General features: G+C 52.2%; 1 protein-coding gene across 1 annotated transcript; it reads left to right on the forward strand.

Annotated features, from left to right (window-relative positions):
• The first annotated feature begins 3,109 nt into the window (after positions 1 to 3,109).
• LOC130262932 (E3 ubiquitin-protein ligase TRIM7-like) lies at positions 3,110 to 10,860 on the forward strand. Its single transcript, XM_056510437.1, has 8 exons — positions 3,110 to 3,485; positions 3,597 to 3,746; positions 4,437 to 4,532; positions 5,266 to 5,496; positions 6,820 to 6,842; positions 7,288 to 7,406; positions 8,466 to 8,495; positions 9,812 to 10,860. Exons 1-8 carry the CDS (start codon positions 3,231 to 3,233, stop codon positions 10,834 to 10,836), a joined length of 1,929 nt encoding a protein of 642 aa, XP_056366412.1. The 5' UTR covers positions 3,110 to 3,230; the 3' UTR covers positions 10,837 to 10,860.
• Positions 10,861 to 20,158: the final 9,298 nt, after the last annotated feature.

Consider the following 20,158-nt stretch of genomic DNA (forward strand, 5'->3'; position numbering starts at 1 on the left):
TGCCTCGAGTACCGGGATTGGTACAGGCTCTAATTCCGGGCTTAGGACAGTCTCTAGTACCGGGCTTAGGGCGGCCTCGAGTACCGGGTTTGGTACAGGCTGTAGTTCCGGGTTTAGGACCGGCTCTAATACCGGGTTTGGTACCGGCTCTAATACCAGGTTTAGGACGGTCTCTAGTACCGGGCTTAGCATCGGGTTCTTTGGTACCGGCTCTAATACCGGGCTTAGGACGGCCTCGAGTACCGGGTTTGGTACCGGCTCTAACTCCCGGTTTAGGACTGGCTCTAATACCGGATTTGGCACCGGCTTCTTTGGTACCGGCTCTGATACCGAGTTTGACACCGGCACTAATACCGGATGTGACACCGCCTCTAATGCCGGGTTTAGCACCGCCTCTAATTCCGGGTTTAGCACCGGCTTTAATACCAGATTTGGTACCGGATTTAAAACCTGTTTTGACACCGGGTTGTAGTACCGGCTCTGATACCGAGTTTGGAACCGGTTCTAATACCCAGTTTGGTACCAGCTCTGATACCGGATTGGTACCGAGTTTAATCCTGGGTTTGGTACCAAGTTTGGTACCGGTTCTAATACCGGGTTTGGTACCAGCTCTGATACCGGGTTTGGTACCGAGTTTAGAACCGGTTCTAATACCAAGTTTGATACCAGCTCTAATACCGGGTTTGGTACTGACTTTAATACCGGGTCTAACACCAAGTTTAACACCGGGTTTAGCTCCGGATTTGATACCGGGTTTAACACCGGATTTGATACCGGGTTTAGCACCAGGTTTGGTACCGGGTTTAACACCGGGTTTAGCTCCGGGTTTAACACCGGGTTTGGCACCGGGTTTAGCTCCGGGTTTAGCACCGGGTTTGGTACCGGGTTTGGTACCGGATTTGATACCGGGTTTAGCACCGGGTTTGATACCGGGTTTAACACCGGGTTTGATACCGGGTTTAGGTCCGGGTTTGGTACGGGATTTGATACCGGGTTTATCACCGGGTTTAGCACCGGGTTTAACACCGGGTTTAGCACCGGGTTAAGATCCGGGTTTGGTACCAGGTTTGGTACCGGGTTTAACACCGGGTTTGGCACCGGGTTTATCACCGGGTTTAGCTCCGGGTTTGGCACCGGGTTTAGCTCCGGGTTTAACTCCGGGTTTAGCTCCGGGTTTAGCACCGGGTTTAGCACCGGGTTTAGCACCGGGTTTAACACCGGGTTTAACGCCGAGTTTAGTACCAGGTTTAACACCGGGTTTAGCACTGGGTTTATCACCGGGTTTAGCTCCGGGTTTATCACCGGGTTTAGTACCGGGTTTAACACTGGGTTAAGATCCGGGTTTGGTACCAGGTTTGGTACCGGGTTTAACACCGGGTTTGGCACCGGGTTTAACACCGGGTTTGGCACCGGGTTTAGCTCCGGGTTTAGCACCGGGTTTAACACCGGGTTAAGATCCGGGTTTGGTACCGGGTTTAGCACCGGGTTTAGCTCCGGGTTTAACACCGGATTTAGCACCGGGTTTAGCTCCGGGTTTAACACCGGGTTTAGCACCGGGTTTAGCACCGGCCTGGTTCCGCTGCTTCCAATTCGTTTATTTCCCTTTTATTAAGGGATAAATTTAAATTTATCTTTTTCACGATGGAAATCCGTGGGCGCGGAGCTCGCAGTAACTCCCGGCCCGTCCTGCGCTGCTCGTTACCAGTTCAGCATTCCCGGGAATCCCTGAATTCCCAGCACCCCCAGCCCCGTGCGACTTTATTTTATTATTTTTATTAAAAAACATTTTTATTGTTCCTTTCACTTCTCCTTTTCACAGGAAATCGTTTCTCTCACGGCTCGGGGCTGAACCGCCGACCACAAACTTTCCTATTTTTAATTTTTTTTTGTTCCGAGAACCCCCCGCGAGCCGAGGCCGCCGGAACTCGCTCGTGGCACAGAAGTGATACTTTTTTTTTTTTCTTCTTTTTTAAAAATTATTTTCTTCTTTCTTTTTGAGGAAATGGGTCCAACACTCACCCGCGGTTAATTCTGCGCCGGAGTTTTTTGGGGTTCAGGTGCTCGGAACAGTCAGAGCGAAACCTGGGGGGCGGCTTCGTGCTAAACACTTTTTATTTTTATTTTTTTTTTTTTTTTTTTGTTAAATCTAGGTCTAAATTTAATTTATCGGGGGGCTGGGATGGATCAAGATCCCCTTTCCCAGCAATTTCCCTCCTTGATTTAATCACCGTGAATTTCCCCCGGCTCGGGTTGAACGGACAAGGAGAGATTTGTCCAGTGCCAGAGGAAAAGAAAATCAGCAATCCAAGATTTTCTCTGCAAGATTTTGTTCGATTGTTTTAAAGTGCGGGGTGGATCCAGAGCTGGGAACAACCTCAACCTTCCAGGGAAAAAATAAAAAGTTTGGTTTTTTTTTTTCAATTAAGTTTTCTTAAAATTTGAATTTAAAAAAAAAATTCAGAATAAAAAAAAATACGAATTTAAAAAAGGGCAAAAATAATAAGAAATCATTTTTAATACGCATTTTAAGAAACATAAATTAATAATAAAAAAACTACATTAAAATAATCTAAATAAGCAACATTTTAAAATTTAAAATGATAAAGGAATTATCCGGCAGATAAAGGAATTAATTATTCGGCAGATAAAGGAATTATCCGGCAGATAAAGGAATAATTCGGCAGATAAAGGAATTAATTATTCGGCAGATAAAGGAATTATCCGGCAGATAAAGGAATTATTGGGCAGACAGAGGAATTATCCGGCAGATACAGGAATAATCCGGTAGATTAAAGGAATTATTCGGGCAGGAAATGGTGGAAATCACGTGGAATTCCCACCCCCCTTCCCTGGGGTCTCACCCCGGGATCCCCTTCCCAACCCTCGCTCCCGGGAATTCCGGGGGGGACACGGCGGGAGGGGTTTGGCCACTGCCCGGGGAGGTTTGGCTACCACCGGGTGGGTTTTGGCCACCTCCGGGCGGGTTTGGGCCACCCCCAGGGAGGTTTGGCCACCACCGGGCGGGTTTGGGCCACTGCCCGGGTGGGGGCAGAGCCGGGAGGGGTTTGGCCACCCCCAGGGGGGTTTGGCCACCGGTGGGCGGGTTTGGCCACCCCCAGGGAAGTTTGGCCACCGGTGAGCGGGTTTTGGCCACCCCCAGGGAAGTTTGGCCACCTCCGGGCAGGTTTTGGCCGCCGCCCGCGGCTCCCGGCCCCGCCTCGCCCCCCGCCATGGCCGCGCTGCCGGGCGAGGCGTCGTGCCCGATCTGCCGGGAGCTGTTCCGGGACCCCGTGTCCATCCACTGCGGCCACCACTTCTGCCGCGCCTGCATCGAGCGCCGCTGGGAGTGGCCCACGCGCGGCTTCGCGTGCCCGCGCTGCCGGGACGCGGCCCCGGAGCGGAGCCTCCGGCCGAGCCCGGAGCTGGCGGCGCTGCTGGAGCTCGCCCGGCGGCGGGGCCGGGGGGACGCGCTGCGGCTGCAGGAGGAGGATGAGGAGGAGGATGATGAGGATGAGGATGAGGAGGATGATGAGGATGAGGATGATTAAGAGGATGAGGATGATGATGAGGATGAGGAGGATGATGAGGATGATGATGAGGACGAGGAAGGCTGCCCGCGGCACCGGGAGCCGCTGGAGCTCTTCTGCCGGGAGGACGCGGCCGCGCTGTGCGAGATCTGCCGCGAGTCCCGCGCGCACCGCGGGCACACCGTGCTGCCGCTGCCCGAGGCCGCCCGGCAGTGCAAGGTACGGGCACCAAGGGGTTAAAGGGTCCCCAGATCCCGAGAATCGCGACAGAGGGGGGAAGGAAAGGCCGGGATGGGTGGGGAATGAAACATGAGCTCGGTCTGAGCGCGGTAACCAGCGGATGGTAAATGGGAGTTTTACTTTTAATTACATTGTTAAATGCAATCTGTAATGGGAGAGAATTATTGATAATCGCGGCAAGGATCGCGAGACGGGATGGAATCGCGACAAGGTTAGGGAGAAGGGATGGAATCGTGACAAGGATCACGAAAAGGGATGGAATCGTGACAATCACGAGAAGGGATGTTTTCCAGGAGCGGGAATATTTTCCTGGAGCGGGAATGTTTTCCATGATCGGGAATGTTTTCCATGATCGGGAATGTTTTCCATGATTGGGAATGTTTTCCATGATCGGGAATGTTTTCCATGATTGGGAATGTTTTCCTGGATGGGGAATGTTTTCCAGGAGCGGGAATGTTTTCCATGATCGGGAATGTTTTCCATGATCGGGAATGTTTTCCATGATTGGGAATGTTTTCCCGGATGGGGAATGTTTTCCCAGACAGGGAATATTTTCCTTGAGCGGGAATGTTTTTCCCGGAGTGGGAGAAGCCGAGCTGCGCTCTCCACAGGTTGGGTTTGACACTGCCCCGACCTCGGATAAAATAAAAACGATTTTGGTTCCCTCAGGAGCAAGTCCAGGCTCGGCTGCGAACCCTGCGGGACGCGAGGGAGAAACTGCTGGAGCTGCGGGAGGCGGAGATGGGGAAATTCCGGGAGTGTTTAGTAAGGGCTCGGGGGTTTGGGGGTCCCCCGGTGGATTTGGGGTTTGAGTTCCCCCGCTGGATTTGGAGTTTGGGTTCCCCCGGTGGATTTGGGGGCTGGGGTCCCCCGGTGGATTTGGGGTTTGGGTTCCCCCGGTGGATTTGGGGTTTGAGTTCCCCCGGTGGATTTGGGGTCTGGGTTCCCCCGGTGGATTTGGGGTTTGAGTTCCCCCGGTGCATTTGGGGTTGGGTTCCCCCGGTGGATTTGGGGTTTGGGTTCCCCCGGTGGATTTGGGGTTGGGGTCCCCCGGTGGATTTGGGGTTTGGGTTCCCCCGGTGCATTTGGGGTTTGGGTTCCCCCGGTGCATTTGGGGGCTGGGTTTGGGTTCCCCCGGTGCATTTGGGGTTTGGGTTCCCCGGTGCATTTGGGGTTGGGGTCCCCCGGTGGATTTGGGGTTTGAATTCCCCCGGTGGATTTGGGGGCTGGGGTTGTGTTCCCCCGGTGGATTTGGGGTTTGGGTTCCCCCGGTGCATTTGGGGTTGGGGTTCCCCCGGTGGATTTGGGGTTTGGGTTCCCCGGTGGATTTGGGGTTTGGGTTCCCCCGGTGGATTTGGAGTTTGGGGTCCCCCGGTGCATTTGGAGTTTGGGGTCCCCCGGTGGATTTGGGGTTGGGTTCCCCCGGTGGATTTGGGGTTTGGGTTCCCCCGGTGCATTTGGGGGCTGTGGCTCCGGTCCCAGCGCGCTCCCGCCGCAGGAGGAGGCGGAGGCCGAGCGGGGCCGGGTCCTGGCCCAGTCCCGGGAGCTGCTCCAGGCGCTGGCGGAGCTGGCGCGGCTCCGCCTGGCGCGGCTGCGGCGCCTGGAGCGCGACATCGGCCACGCGTGGGAGGAAATCGCGACAGGCCTGACCCGGGAGATCTCCCGGCTGGAGGAGCGCGCCCGGGAGCTGCGGGAGAAGTGCGAGCAGCCGGACAGGACCTTCCTGCAGGTGAGCTGCCAGGACCTTCCTGCAGTGAGCTGCCAGGACCCTCCTGCAGTGACTCCTGCAGTGACCTGCCAGGACCTGCTGCAGTGAGCTGCCAGGACATTCCTGCAGTGAGCTGCCAGGACCCTCCTGCAGTGACTCCTGCAGTGACCTGCCAGGACCTGCTGCAGTGACCTGCCAGGACCTTCCTGCAGTGACCTGCCAGGACCTTCCTGCAGTGACCTGCCAGGACATTCCTGAGGGTGATTCCTGCAGTGACCTGCCAGGACCCTCCTGCAGTGAGCTGCCAGGACATTCCTGCAGTGACCTGCCAGGACCTTCCTGCAGTGACCTGCCAGGACATTCCTGCAGTGACCTGCCAGGACATTCCTGCAGTGACTTGCCAGGACCCTCCTGCAGTGACCTGCCAGGACATTCCTGCAGTGACCTGCCAGGACCTGCTGCAGTGACCTGCCAGGACATTCCTGCAGTGACCTGCCAGGACCTTCCTGCAGTGACCTGCCAGGACCTTCCTGCAGTGACCTGCCAGGACCTGCTGCAGCGACCTGCCAGGACCTTCCTGCAGTGACCTGCCAGGACATTCCTGCAGTGACCTGCCAGGACCTGCTGCAGTGACCTGCCAGGACATTCCTGAGGGTGATTCCTGCAGTGACCTGCCAGGACCCTCCTGCAGTGACCTGCCAGGACCTGCTGCAGTGAGCTGCCAGGACATTCCTGCAGTGACCTGCCAGGACCTTCCTGCAGTGACCTGCCAGGACATTCCTGAGGGTGATTCCTGCAGTGACCTGCCAGGACCCTCCTGCAGTGACCTGCCAGGACCTGCTGCAGTGACTCCTGCAGTGACCTGCCAGGACCTGCTGCAGCGACCTGCCAGGACCTTCCTGCAGTGACCTGCCAGGACATTCCTGCAGTGACCTGCCAGGACCTGCTGCAGTGACCTGCCAGGACATTCCTGAGGGTGATTCCTGCAGTGACCTGCCAGGACCCTCCTGCAGTGACCTGCCAGGACCTGCTGCAGTGAGCTGCCAGGACATTCCTGCAGTGACCTGCCAGGACCTTCCTGCAGTGACCTGCCAGGACCTGCTGCAGTGACCTGCCAGGACCTTCCTCCTGCAGTGAGCTGCCAGGACCCTCCTGCAGCGACCTGCCAGGACATTCCTGAGGGTGATTCCTGCAGTGACCTGCCAGGACCTTCCTGCAGTGACCTGCCAGGACCTTCCTCCTGCAGTGAGCTGCCAGGACATTCCTGGGGGTCCCAAATCCGGGTCCCAAAAATCCGTCCCGGGTTTTTTGGGAGATTCACTGAGTCCCTTTTTCCCCTTCCAGGACCTGAGCAGCACCTTGGACAGGTACGGGCGGGATTCGGGATTTGGGATTTGGGATTTGGGATTTGGGATTTGGGGTTTATGGGGAATTTATGGGATTTGGGGTTTGGGATTTGGGGTTTGGGATTTGGGATTATTTGGGGATTATTTGGGATTATTTGGGGATTTGGGATTTGGGATTTGGGATTATTTGGGATCTGGGATTTGGGATTTAGGATTTTTTGGGATTTGGGGTTTGGGATCTGGGATTATTTGGGATTTGGGATCATTTGGGATCTGGGATTTGGGATTTAGGATTTTTTGGGATTTGGGGTTTGGGATCTGGGATTATTTGGGATCTGGTATCTTTTGGGGATTTGGGATCATTTGGGATCATTTGTGATTTGGGATTTGGGATTTTTTCGGGATTTGGGATTTGGGATTATTTGGGATCTGGGATTCCCGTAATTCCGCTGCCGTCCCGCTCCAGCCTCGGGCCGGACCCGCTCCCGGTGCCGCTCCCGGTGCCGCTCCCGGCGCTGGGAACGAGGATCCGGCGGATCCGGGAGGAGAATCCGGCCCTGCAGGAGGCGCTGGGGAGAGTGCGCGGTACTGGCGGGATGGGGAGATTCATTAATGACAGATACTGATTGGAGCGATTTAATTTATCCTAGATATTGATTGCATTGATTTTAATTTATCATAGATATTAATTGGATCCATTTAATTTATTGTAGATATAAATTGGATCCATTTAATTTATCGTAGATATTAATTGGATCGATTTAATTCATTGTCGATATTACTTGGATCCATTTAATTTATTATCGATATTAATTGGATCGATTTAATTTATTATCGATATTAATTGGATCAATTTAATTTATTGTAGCTATTAATTGGATCGATTTAATTTATCGTAGATATTAATTGGATCCATTTAATTTAACGTAGATATAATTTGGATCGATTTAATTTATTATTGATATTAATTGGGTCGATTTAATTTATTGTAGATATAAATTTGATCCATTTAATTCATTATCGATATAAATTGGTTTAATTAAATGTGCATTAAACTGTTATTATGGGCGTGTGCAATAGTGAATTGGGTTTGCACGGGCTGTGATTTATTGCAGTTAGTTTAGTTTAGTTTAATTTAGTTATTTTAGTTTAGTTATTTCATTTACTTATTTTATTTTATTTTATTTAGTTATTTAATTTTAGTTTAGTTTAGTTAGTTTAGTTATTTTATTTAATTATTTTATTTTAGTTAGTTTAGTTATTTTATTTTAGTTCAGTTAGTTTAGTTATTTTGGTTATTTAATTTTAGTTATTTTATTTTACTTAGTTTAATTAATTTAGTTATTTAATTTTTGTTAATTTAGTTATTTTAGTTATTTTAGTTAATTCAGTTATTTTAATTAATTTAGTTATTTAATTTTAGTTTATTTTAGTTAGTTTAGTTAGTTTAGTATTTAGTTTAGTTAATTTAGTTATTTAATTTTAGTTTATCTTAGTTTAGTTAGTTTAGTTAATTTAGTTATTGCATTTTAGTTTAGTTATTCAGTTTAGTTGTTTTTGTTAGTTTCGTTGTCTCCGCATTTTACACCGGTAAAATTTTATAAAAATAAAATTTATAAAAATAATTTCTCCCCTTTTTTTCAGACCTCCTGCTGTTCGAGCTGCCCGTGAAAAGTGAGTCCGGGGGGAGGATGATGAGGTGGGATGAAGGAGGGAGGATGAAGGAGGAGGATGATGATGAGGTGGGATGAAGGAGGATGATGATGATGAGGTGGGATGAAGGAGGGAGGATGAAGGAGGATGATGATGATGAGGTGGGATGAAGGAGGGAGGATGAAGGAGGATGATGATGAGGTGGGATGAAGGAGGGAGGATGAAGGAGGATGATGATGAGGTGGGATGAAGGAGGGAGGATGAAGGAGGAGGATGATGATGAGGTGGGATGAAGGGAGGATGAAGGAGGATGATGATGATGAGGGGATGATGAAGGAGGGAGGATGAAGGAGGAGGATGATGATGAGGTGGGATGAAGGAGGGAGGATGAAGGAGGATGATGATGATGAGGTGGGATGAAGGAGGGAGGATGAAGGAGGATGATGAAGGAGGAGGATGATGAAGGAGAATGATGGTGACGATGAGGGCGGAATGAAGGGATGATGAAGGCAGGATGATAAGGTGGGATGAAGGGAGGATGATGAAGGAGGATGAAGAAGGGATGATGAAGGAGGATGATGAAGGAGGATGATGAGGGCGGGATGAAGGGAGGATGCAGGAGGATGATGAAGGAGGATGATGAGGGTGGGATGGAGGATGATGATGAAGGGATGATGAAGGAGGATGATGATGATGATGATGATGAGGTGGGGATGAAGGGAGGATGATGATGAAGGGATGATGAAGGAGGATGATGATGATGAATGAGGGCGGGATAAAGGGAGGATGCAGGAGGATGATGAAAGAGGATGATGAGGGTGGGATGAAGGATTGATGGTGATGAAGGGAGTATGATGATGAAGGGAGTATGATGATGATGAGGGTGGGATGAAGGACTGATGATGATGAAGGGAGGATGATGAAGGTGGGGATGAAGGGAGGATGATGAAGGAGGATGATGATGGTGAGGGTGGGATGAAGGGAGGATGATGATGAAGGGATGATGAAGGAGGATGATGATGATGGTGATGAAGGGTGGGATGAAGGGAGGATGATGATGAAGGGATGATGAAGGAGGATGATGATGATGATGAGGGTGGGATGAAGGGAGGATGATGATGAAGGGAGGATGATGAAGGAGGATGATGATGGTGAGGGTGGGATGAAGGGAGGATGATGATGAAGGGATGATGAAGGAGGATGATGATGATGATGAGGGTGGGATGAAGGGAGGATGATGATGAAGGGATGACGATGAGGAGGATGATGATGAAGGGAGGATGATGAGGATGGTGAGGGCGGGATGAAGGCCGGATCCATGGACCCCCTCCCCGCAGTGCCCGTGACCCTGGACCCGCGCACCGCCCACCCGCAGCTCCGCGTGGCTCCTGACGGGAGCAGCGTCAGCTGGGAACCGAACCGGGACCCTGCCGGACCGGGAGCCGAACCGGGAGCCGAACCGGGAGCCGAACCGGGAGCCGAACCGGGAGCCGAAGCCGAAGCCGAAGCCGAAGCCGAAGCCGAAGCCGAAGCCGAAGCCGGCCCCGGCCCCGACCCCTCGGTGCTCGGCCGCGAGGGCGTCACCGCCGGGCGGCGCTGCTGGGACGTGCGGGTGGCACCGGAGGGATGCTGGGCCCTGGGGGTGGCGCTGGAGACCCCCGGGAACGGGGAAGGGACCCCCTGGAATGGGGAAGGGACCCTCGGGAATGGGGAAGGGACCCTCGGGAATGGGACAAGGACCCCCGGGAATGGGGAAGGGACCCTCGGGAATGGGACAGGGACCCCCTGGAATGGGACAAGGACCCCCGGGAATGGTGCAGGGACCCCCGGGAATGGGACAAGGACCCCCGGGAATGGTGCAGGGACTCCCGGGAATGGGACAGGGATCCCCTGGAATGGGACAAGGACCCCCGGGAATGGTGCAGGGACCCCCGGGAATGGGACAGGGACCCTCGGGAATGGGACAAGGACCCCCGGGAATGGGGAAGGGACCCTCGGGAATGGGGCAGGGACCCCCTGGAATGGGACAAGGACCCCCGGGAATGGGACAGGGACCCCCTGCAATGGGACAGGGACCCCCGGAGCCGGGACAGGGAGCCCCGGGTGGGAGCTGTGGTCCGTGGGGCAGTGCCGGGGCCAGTTCTGGGCTGTCACCTCCCGGGATCGCGTCCCGCTGTTCCCGGCCCGCGCGCCCCGCACGGTGCGGGTGCTCCTGGACTACGAGCGGGGCCGGGTGGCGATTCTGGACGCGGAGCGGAGGAGCCTCATCTGCGCCTTCCCGGCGGCCGCGTTCGGGGGGCGCAGGGCGCGGCCCTGGTTCCTGGTGTGGGGCGAGGGCTCGCGGCTGGCGCTGTGCCCCTGAGCCCCGAAATCGGGGGGTTCACCCATTCCCTGAGCCCCCAGGGACCCATTCCCGAATCGTCACCCCAAATCTGGGGGTTCACCCATTCCCGAGCTGTCAGCCCAAAATCGGGGGGTTCACCCATTCCCGGGGCCCCCAGAGACCTGTGCCCGAACTGTCACCCCCAAATCTAGGGGGTTTCACCCATGCCCGAATTGTCACCCCGACAATCGGGGGATTTCACCCATTCCCGGCTCCCCCAGGGATCCGTGTCCGAGCTGTCACCCCAAATTTGGGGGGGTTTTATCCATTCCCGTGCTGTCACCCCAAATTTGGGGGTCTCACCCATTCCCGAATTGTCACCCCCAAAATCGGGGGGTTCCACCCATTCCCGGCGCCCCCAGAGACCTGTGCCCGGGATGTCACCCCAAAATCGGAGGGTTTCACCCATTCCAGAGCTGTCACCCGAAATCTTGGAGATTTCACCCATTCCAGAACTGTCACCCTAAATCTGGGGGGGTTTCACCAATTCCCGAGCTGTCACCCCAAAATCTGGGGGGTTCCACCCATTCCCTGCACCCCCAGGGATCCGTGCCAGAGCTGTCACCCCAAATCTGGGGGGTTTCACCCATTCCTGACCTGTCACCCCAAATCTGGGGGTCTCACCCATTCTAGAGCTGTCACCCCAAAATCTGGGGGGTTCCACCCATTCCCGGCGCCCACAGGGATCCGTGCCAGAGCTGTCACCCCAAATCTGGGGGTTCCACCCATTCCCGGGCTGTCACCCCAAAATTTGGGGGTTTCACCCATTCCCGAGCTGTCACCCCAAATCTGGGGGTCGGTCCCGCCCCTTTCCTCCGCTCTCCTCCGACTTTGGATGAAGTAAAAAACCCAAATTTTATTTGTTTTAATTTCTTCTCTGTCCGATCTTTGCTGCTCCCGGATGTCGAGACCGAGCTGGAATTTTGTTTAATCAAACCCCGTTTTGTTTGATTGATTAAATCCCATTTTGTTTGATCAAACCTAATTTTTTAAATTAATCCTCGTTTCGCTTGATTAAATCCCATTTTGTTTAATCCAGCCCACAACTTTTTATTAATTATTATTAATGAGATAAATCGCAGAACCCACCGACATTTTCAGGGACACAAGGGACACTTTTAGGGACACCTTCAGGGACACTTTAGGGACACTTTTGGGACACTTTTAGGGACACCTTCAGGGTCATTTTGGGGACGCTTTTGGGACACTTTCAGAGACACAAAGGGACACTTTTAGGGACACTTTAGGGACACTTTTGGGACACCAGGGACATTTTTCAGGGACACCAGGGACACTTTTAGGGACACCAGGGACATTTTTCGGGGACACTTTCAGGGACACTTTCAGGGACTCTTTTGGGACACTTTTTAGGCAACTTTTGGGACACCAGGGAGACTTTTTAGAGACACTTTTAGGACACCAGGCACACTTTTAGGGACACAAGGGACACTTTTAGGGACACAAGGGACACTTTTAGGGACAATTTCAGGGACAGTTTTAGGGACACCGGGGACACTTTCAGGGAAACTTTTGGGACACTTTTGGGACGCTTTTTAGGGACATCAGGGACACTTTCAGGGACACTTTTAGGGAAACTTTTAGGGAAACTTTTGGGACACTTTTGGGACAATTTTGGGACACTTTTAGGGACACTTTCAGGGACACTTTTAGGGAAACTTTTGGGACACTTTTAGGGACACCAGGGACACTTTCAGGGACACTTTAGGGACACTTTTGTGATACTCTCAGTGGCACCAGGGACGCTCTCGGGACACTTTTAGGGACACTTTCGGGACACTCTCAGGCACACTCTTGGGACACTTTCAGGGACATTCTTGGGACACCAGGGACACTTTTAGGGACACTTTCGGGACACTTTCGGGACACTTTCGGGAAACTTTTAGGGACACTTTTTAGGGACACTTTTGTGACCCTCTCAGGGACACTTTTGGGACACTCTCAGTAGCACCAGGGACACTTTTAAGGACACTTTAGGGACACTTTAGTGACCCTTTCAGGGACACTTTTGGGACACTTTTGTGACACTCTCGGGACACTCTCAGGGACACTTTCGTGACCCTTTCAGGGACACTCTCAGGGACACTTTTGTGACACTCTCGGGACACTTCCGTGACACTTCCCTGACCCCCTCAGCGGCACAGGCTCAGCCGGCACCCCGCCCCCACCACCCAGAGCCACGGCCGAAGCCACGCGCGACCACACGGACAGGACCCGCCCACCCTGGCATCCCAAAAACTCCACGGAGCCCCCGCGTGGGGACCACCGCGGGGCCAGCGGGGCTGGGGGCGGGGCCCGCGGGGCGGCCCTGCGGGCGCTCAGCGCCCCTTCCTCCGCGCCCACTCGCGGGCCGCCCCCACGGCCACTCGCGGGACACCCCCACGGCCACTCGCCCACCCCCACGGCCACTCGCCCACGGCCACGCCCCAGCAGTGGCGGCACGCAGGGCCGGTGGTGGCAGCGCTGGGGTGAGTCCGGCAGGGCCCGGCTGTGGCCCCACGCCCCACGCGTGTCCGGTCCGCGCAGGGCTCCGGCTCGGGGTGCGCAGGGCCCGGGTCCGGCTGGACCGCGGCGGCGGGGGGAGGGGAACTGGGGGGACTCACCCCGTTTGGGGGCAATCCCAAATTTGGGATGGACTCACCCCCTTTTTTGGGATGGACTCACCTCCTTTTGGGATGGACTCCAAATTTGGGATGGAACACCAATTTGGGATGGAGCACAAATTTGGGATGGATGCCCCCTTTTTGGGGTGGAACACCAGTTTGGGATGGACCCCCCCCTCTCCTTTCTGGGCTGGACCCCAAATTTGGGATGGCCCCCCCCCCCCCCTTTTGGGATGAACCCCAAATTTGGGATGGACTCACCCCCTTTTGGGATGGAACACCAGTTTGGGATGGACCCCAAATTTAGGATGGAACACCAGTTTGGGATGGACCCCAAATTTGGGATGGACCCCTCTCCTTTTGGGATGAATCCCAAACTTGGGATGGACCCCTCTCGTTTTGGGATGGACCGCAAATTTGGGATGGACGCCTCTTCTTTTGGGATGGACCCCAAATTTCGGGTGGAACAGCAGTTTGGGATGGACTCACGGCCTTTTGGGATGGACCCCAAATTTGGGATGGAACACCAATTTTGGATGGACTCCCCCCTTCCCCCTTTTGGGATTGTTGGGGGTTGAGTGTTTTTCCTATTGCTGTGTCAATTTAAAGAATTTTTCCCATTGTCATGCCAATGGAGCTGCCGGGTACACCGCAGATCTTTGCGGGCCCTGGACAAAAGGGGTAGGTGGGATCGGCTTGGAGAGGGGCTCTCGTGCTTCCGGAGGGGACTCGTGTTTCCGGGGGCGGGGAGGAGGATCCTCTCGGTCTTGGAGCCACGCGGCCGAACGCACGAGAGCCAGACCCTCTGCGATCACCTGCCCTGCATCTGCCCTGCTACAGCCTCCAGCCTCTGCGGACACAGCTGAGCACCAGAACCCAAACGGTGAGCGAGGAGCTGCCCGCTCCAGCCCGCTCTCCAGTGAGACCGGCACGGCCGCAGCCGCCCCTTCCTGCCTCCGCTCCCGCCGAGAGAGAGCGTGCTCACACCTAAAGAAAGGACTGGAACCAAGTAATCTGTTCTGTTTTGTTAGTAATTTTAACAACTGCTGTTGTTTCTGCTGGTACAGTTAGATATATTAGTAAAAGAGCTGTTATTCCTACCCCCTTATCTCTGCCTCAGAGTCCTTGATTCAAACGTTTATAATATTTGGTGGGAGTGGAATTCGGGTCTGTGCTTCAAAGGAAAATTTCTGCCTTTCTTGGCGGACACCTGTCCTTCAAACCAGGACAGATTTTGGCGCCCAATGTGGGGCTTGAGGGCATTAAGAGGAGAGTTAAGACAGGAGTAACAGCTCTCTTGAGGGGCAACATGTTGTCCGATTTAATCTGGTTTGGGCTCCATGTGGCCACAGATACCTCTCTCCCATTTGTAAGCCCTTTTTTGAATATGGGCCCTCTCACCAAAGTTACTGTAGCTATTATCCGATTAGTTTGGTGGATTGATTATGTCAGGAATTCATGGTTTTTTAATTTTCTCTGGGAAGTGGCCACATGGATCCAGAGCTATCATACTCTAACTGCGTGTTTCTGGGGTTATTTCAATAATGGTACTTACTGTGAAGTAATGAATGCAAGGGAAATTTTCTCCCAACCCATCACCCAGTTTTTTGAGGCTACTCCACCAGTTTTCAAGGATTTCAGATCTGTTTTAATTGCTAGTGTTATTATACAGTGGCTGGCGTTGTTGATAGGCCTGCTCTACTTAGCATTCAGAAAAAAGTGGCCCTTGGCCCAGTCAGGACGGGACCAGAGGTAAAGAATGTGCTCTACTCTGCAGCCGGGAACCATGGTCTGTCCTGGAGCCTGTGGCAGAAGGTGCCTGGTGAGACCCGAGGCCGACCCCTGGGATTCTGGAGCAGAAGTTACAAAGGATCTGAAGCCAATTACACTCCCACAGAGAAGGAAATCCTGGCTGCCTATGAAGGAGTTCAAGCTGCCTCAGAGGTAATTGGCACGGAAGCACAGCTTCTCCCGGCACCCCGACTGCCAGTGCTGGGGTGGATGTTCAAAGGAAAGGTTCCCTCTACCCACCACGCCACCGACGCCACATGGAGCAAGTGGATTGCCCTCATCACGCAGCGCGCCCATATTGGCAACCCGAATCGCCCTGGGATTTTGGAGATAATTACAAACTGGCCAGAAGGTGAAGATTTTGGTCTCGCTGACGAAGAGGAGCAGAAACAAGTGACCCGGGCTGAAGAAGCCCCACCATACAACCAACTGCCAGCAGATGAAAAATGCTACGTCCTTTTCACCGACGGTTCCTGTCACATTGTGGGGATGAACCGGAAGTGGAAAGCAGCCGTATGGAGCCCCACACGACAGGTTGCACAAGCTACCAAAGGAGAAGGTGGATCAAGTCAACTTGCTGAGCTCAAAGCTGTTCAGCTGGCCTTGGACATTGCTGAGAGAGAGAAATGGCCAAAGCTCTACCTTTACACTGACTCCTGGATGGTAGCCAATGCTCTGTGGGCGTGGCTGGAGAGGTGGAAAAAGACTGACTGGCAACGTAGAGGAAAACCAATCTGGGCTGCTGATGAGTGGAAAGATATTGCCACTCGGGTAGAGAAGCTACCCGTGAAAGTCCGTCATGTGGATGCCCATGTTCCCAAGAGTCGGGCTAATGAAGAACACCGGCACAACAAGCAGGTAGATCAGGCTGCACAGATAGAGGTCTCAAAGATAGACTTAGATTGGGAACACAAGGGAGAATTGTTCCTGGCTCGATGGGCCCACGATGCCTCAGGTCACCAGGGCAGAGATGCCACCTACAAGTGGGCACGAGACCGAGGGGTGGATCTAACCATGGACAGCATCTCCCAGGTTATCCATGACTGTAACACGTGCACTGCCATCAAGCAGGCCAAGCGGGTAAAGCCCCTCTGGTATGGAGGGCAGTGGTCCAAGTACAAGTACGGAGAGGCCTGGCAGATTGACTATATCACACTGCCTCAGACCCGCCAAGGCAAGCGCTACGTGCTGACCATGGTGGAAGCCACCACCGGGTGGTTGGAGACCTACCCTGTGCCTCTCACCACTGCTCAGAACACCATCTTGGGCCTGGAAAAACAAGTCCTCTGGAGGCATGGTACCCCTGAGAGAATTGAGTCAGACAACGGGACTCATTTCAAAAATAGCCTTATAAGCACCTGGGCTAGAGAACATGGCATTGAGTGGGTGTATCATATTCCCTACCATGCACCAGCAGCTGGGAAAGTCGAACGGTGCAATGGCCTGCTTCAAACCACCTTAAAGGCACTTGGTGGGGGGACTTTCAAAAACTGGCAGATCAATCTACCAAAGGCCACATGGTTAGTGAATACCCGAGGTTCCACTAACCGAGCAGGCCCTGCCCAATCTGGGCCCTTGGGAACACCAGATGGAGATAAGGTCCCTGTGGTAAACCTGAGAGGCATGTTAGGAAAACCTGCTTGGGTGAACTCTCCCTCCAGCAAAGACAATCCTGTTCGTGGGGTGGTTTTCGCTCAAGGACCAGGTTGCACTTGGTGGGTGATGCAAAAGGATGGACAGACCCGATGCATACCCCAAGGAGACCTTGTTCTAGGGTGAACAATCTATGATACTGTGCCTGTAACTGCATGTATGTATATAATATAAAAGATTTAATTTGCTGTAGCATGTTGGCATGGAAAAAATTCGGGGTGGATAATGTTGGGGGTTGAGTGTTTTTCCTATTGCTGTGTCAATTTAAAGAATTTTTCCCATTGTCATGCCAATGGAGCTGCCGGGTACACCGCAGATCTTTGCGGGCTCTGGACAAAAGGGGTAGGTGGGATCGGCTTGGAGAGGGGCTCTCGTGCTTCCGGAGGGGACTCGTGTTTCTGGGGGCGGGGAGGAGGATCCTCTCGGTCTTGGAGCCACGCGGCCGAACGCACGAGAGCCAGACCCTCTGCGATCACCTGCCCTGCATCTGCCCTGCTACAGCCTCCAGCCTCTGCGGACACAGCTGAGCACCAGAACCCAAACGGTGAGCGAGGAGCTGCCCGCTCCAGCCCGCTCTCCAGTGAGACCGGCACGGCCGCAGCCGCCCCTTCCTGCCTCCGCTCCCGCCGAGAGAGAGCGTGCTCACACCTAAAGAAAGGACTGGAACCAAGTAATCTGTTCTGTTTTGTTAGTAATTTTAACAACTGCTGTTGTTTCTGCTGGTACAGTTAGATATATTAGTAAAAGAGCTGTTATTCCTACCCCCTTATCTCTGCCTCAGAGTCCTTAATTCAAACGTTTATAATATTTGGTGGGAGTGGAATTCGGGTCTGTGCTTCAAAGGAAAATTTCTGCCTTTCTTGGCGGACACCTGTCCTTCAAACCAGGACAGGGATGGAGCACAAAATTGGGATGGACCCCTCTCTTTTGGGATGGACTCACCCCTTTTTGGGATGGACCCCAAATTCGGTATGGACCCCCCGTTTTTGGGATGGACCCCAAATTTGGGATGGACCCCAAATTTAGGATGAAACACCAGTTTGGGATGGATCCCAAATTTGGGATGGACCCCCCCGTTTTTGGGCTGAACCCCAAATTCCGGTTGCCCCCTCTCTTAGGCCAGATCCCCTCTCGCCCCCTGTGCCACCATCAAATCCCCAAATTTGGGTGACCCCAGCCCGGGCTGTTCCCGCTGGGAACGTCCCACAGGTGGTTTTTTTAAATTTGATTTTTTTAAATTCGTTTTTTAAAATTGTTTTTTTTTTTTAATTTGCTTTTTAAATTTGGTTCTTAAATTTGTTTGTAAAAATTTGGTTTTTTAAATTTGGAATAACAATAAAAAAAAAATTTATATAAAACCAGCCAAGCCCCCCCTGACACTTCCCATGATGGATTAATTAATATATATATTTTATTATTATCTATTATATAATTATTTTATATATTATATATAAATAGTATTTTTATTATTTATATATATATTTATATATATATTTATATATTTATATTTATATTTATATATTTATATTTATATTTATATTTATATTTATATTTATATTTATATTTATATTTATATTTATATTTATATTTATATTTATATTTATATATTTCTATTTATAATTATATTCATGTTTCTATTTCTATTTATTTTTATTTTTACTATTATTTTTACTATTATTATCCATAACATTAATATATATTATTTATATTATTATATAAAATATTATATTATAAAAATTATAAATATAAATTATATATATTTTTTCTTATTATAAATTATATAATAAATATTATATATTATATATTTTATTATATATATATATATGGTGGATCCCGGCTGGAATTCCTCCCCTTTATCCTGTCCCGCGTGGATCCCGGCTGGAATTCCTCCCCCTCTCCTGTCCCGCGTGGATCCCGGCTGGAATTCCTCCCCTTTAGCCTGTCCCGCGTGGATCCCGGCTGGAATTCCTCCCCCTCTCCTGTTCCGCGTGGATCCCGGCTGGAATTCCTCCCTCTCTATAGTCCCGCGTGGATCCCGGCTGGAATTCCTGCCTCTGTCCTGTCCCGCGTGGATCCCGGCTGGAATACCTCCCCCTCTCCTGTCCCGTGTGGATCCGGGCTGGAATTCCTCCCCCTCTCCTGTCCTGCGTGGATCCCGGCTGGAATTCCTCCCCCTCTCCTGTCCCGCGTGGATCCCGGCTGGAATTCCTCCCTCTGTCCTGTCCCGCGTGGATCCCGGCTGGAATTCCTCCCCCTCTCCTGTTCCGCGTGGATCCCGGCTGGAATTCCTCCCCCTCTCCTGTCCCGCGTGGATCCCGGCTGGAATTCCTCCCCCTCTCCTGTTCCGCGTGGATCCGGGCTGGAATTCCCCCCTCTCTATAGTCCCGCGTGGATCCCGGCTGGAATTCCTGCCTCTGTCCTGTCCCGCGTGGATCCGGGCTGGAATTTCTCCCTTTATCCTGTCCCGCGTGGATCTGGGCTGGAATTCCTCCCCATCTCCTGTCCCGCGTGGATCCGGGCTGGAATTCCCCCCTCTCTATAGTCCCGCGTGGATCCCGGCTGGAATTCCTGCCTCTGTCCTGTCCCGCGTGGATCCGGGCTGGAATTTCTCCCTTTATCCTGTCCCGCGTGGATCCCGGCTGGAATTCCTCCCCCTCTCCTGTCCCGCGTGGATCCCGGCTGGAATTCCTCCCTCTGTCCTGTCCCGCGTGGAACATCCCAAAGTTTGCTCCACGGGAATTTTGGGCAGAAGGGAGGAGGGAGCGGGAGCGGGGAAAGGCAGAGCCGGGTGGGAGCGAAACGCTGATTTTAGAAAATTCAGATTTTAAACCTCCGTGAAATTAATTAAAAATGAGAAGGGAGTAATTATCTAAAATTAAATAATAGATTGTGGCGTTTCATGTTGGCGGAAATGGGAAAAGAGGAAAAGGGTGAGAATCCAAAGGGACAATGCGAGCGGAAACTCACTGTTTGGGAAATGAAAAATTGGATTAATGAGTGAGAAACTGAATGAAAAACTGAAATATTTGTGTTGTGAAAAGGTGAAGGGTTCAGGGTGAGGGACTCGAGTCACAAAAGCGACCCCGGATTTAATTAAATAAATTAATTAATGTTTAATAGCGATTCCAGCTAATTACCGCGGGGAGCGGGGGAGGGGCTGCTATTATATATTTATATAAATTTTATATTTTTTATTTTAAATTTATATAAATATTATATAAATTGTTGGGAGTCAC

The sequence above is a fragment of the Oenanthe melanoleuca genome, chromosome 25, assembly GCF_029582105.1.
Source record: "Oenanthe melanoleuca isolate GR-GAL-2019-014 chromosome 25, OMel1.0, whole genome shotgun sequence".
In the NCBI taxonomy this organism is placed as follows: Eukaryota; Metazoa; Chordata; class Aves; order Passeriformes; family Muscicapidae; genus Oenanthe; species Oenanthe melanoleuca.

Excerpts from the sequence above, each read along its gene's own strand:
- LOC130262932 (XM_056510437.1), top strand. The coding sequence starts at position 3,231 with ATGGCCGCGCTGCCGGGCGAGGCGTCGTGCCCGATCTGCCGGGAGCTG. Across the intron at positions 3,486-3,596 it reads ACGCGCTGCGGCTGCAGGAG|GAGGACGAGGAAGGCTGCCC; the intron begins GAGGATGAGGAG and ends GAGGATGATGAT. Across the intron at positions 7,407-8,465 it reads GGCGCTGGGGAGAGTGCGCG|ACCTCCTGCTGTTCGAGCTG; the intron begins GTACTGGCGGGA and ends CCTTTTTTTCAG.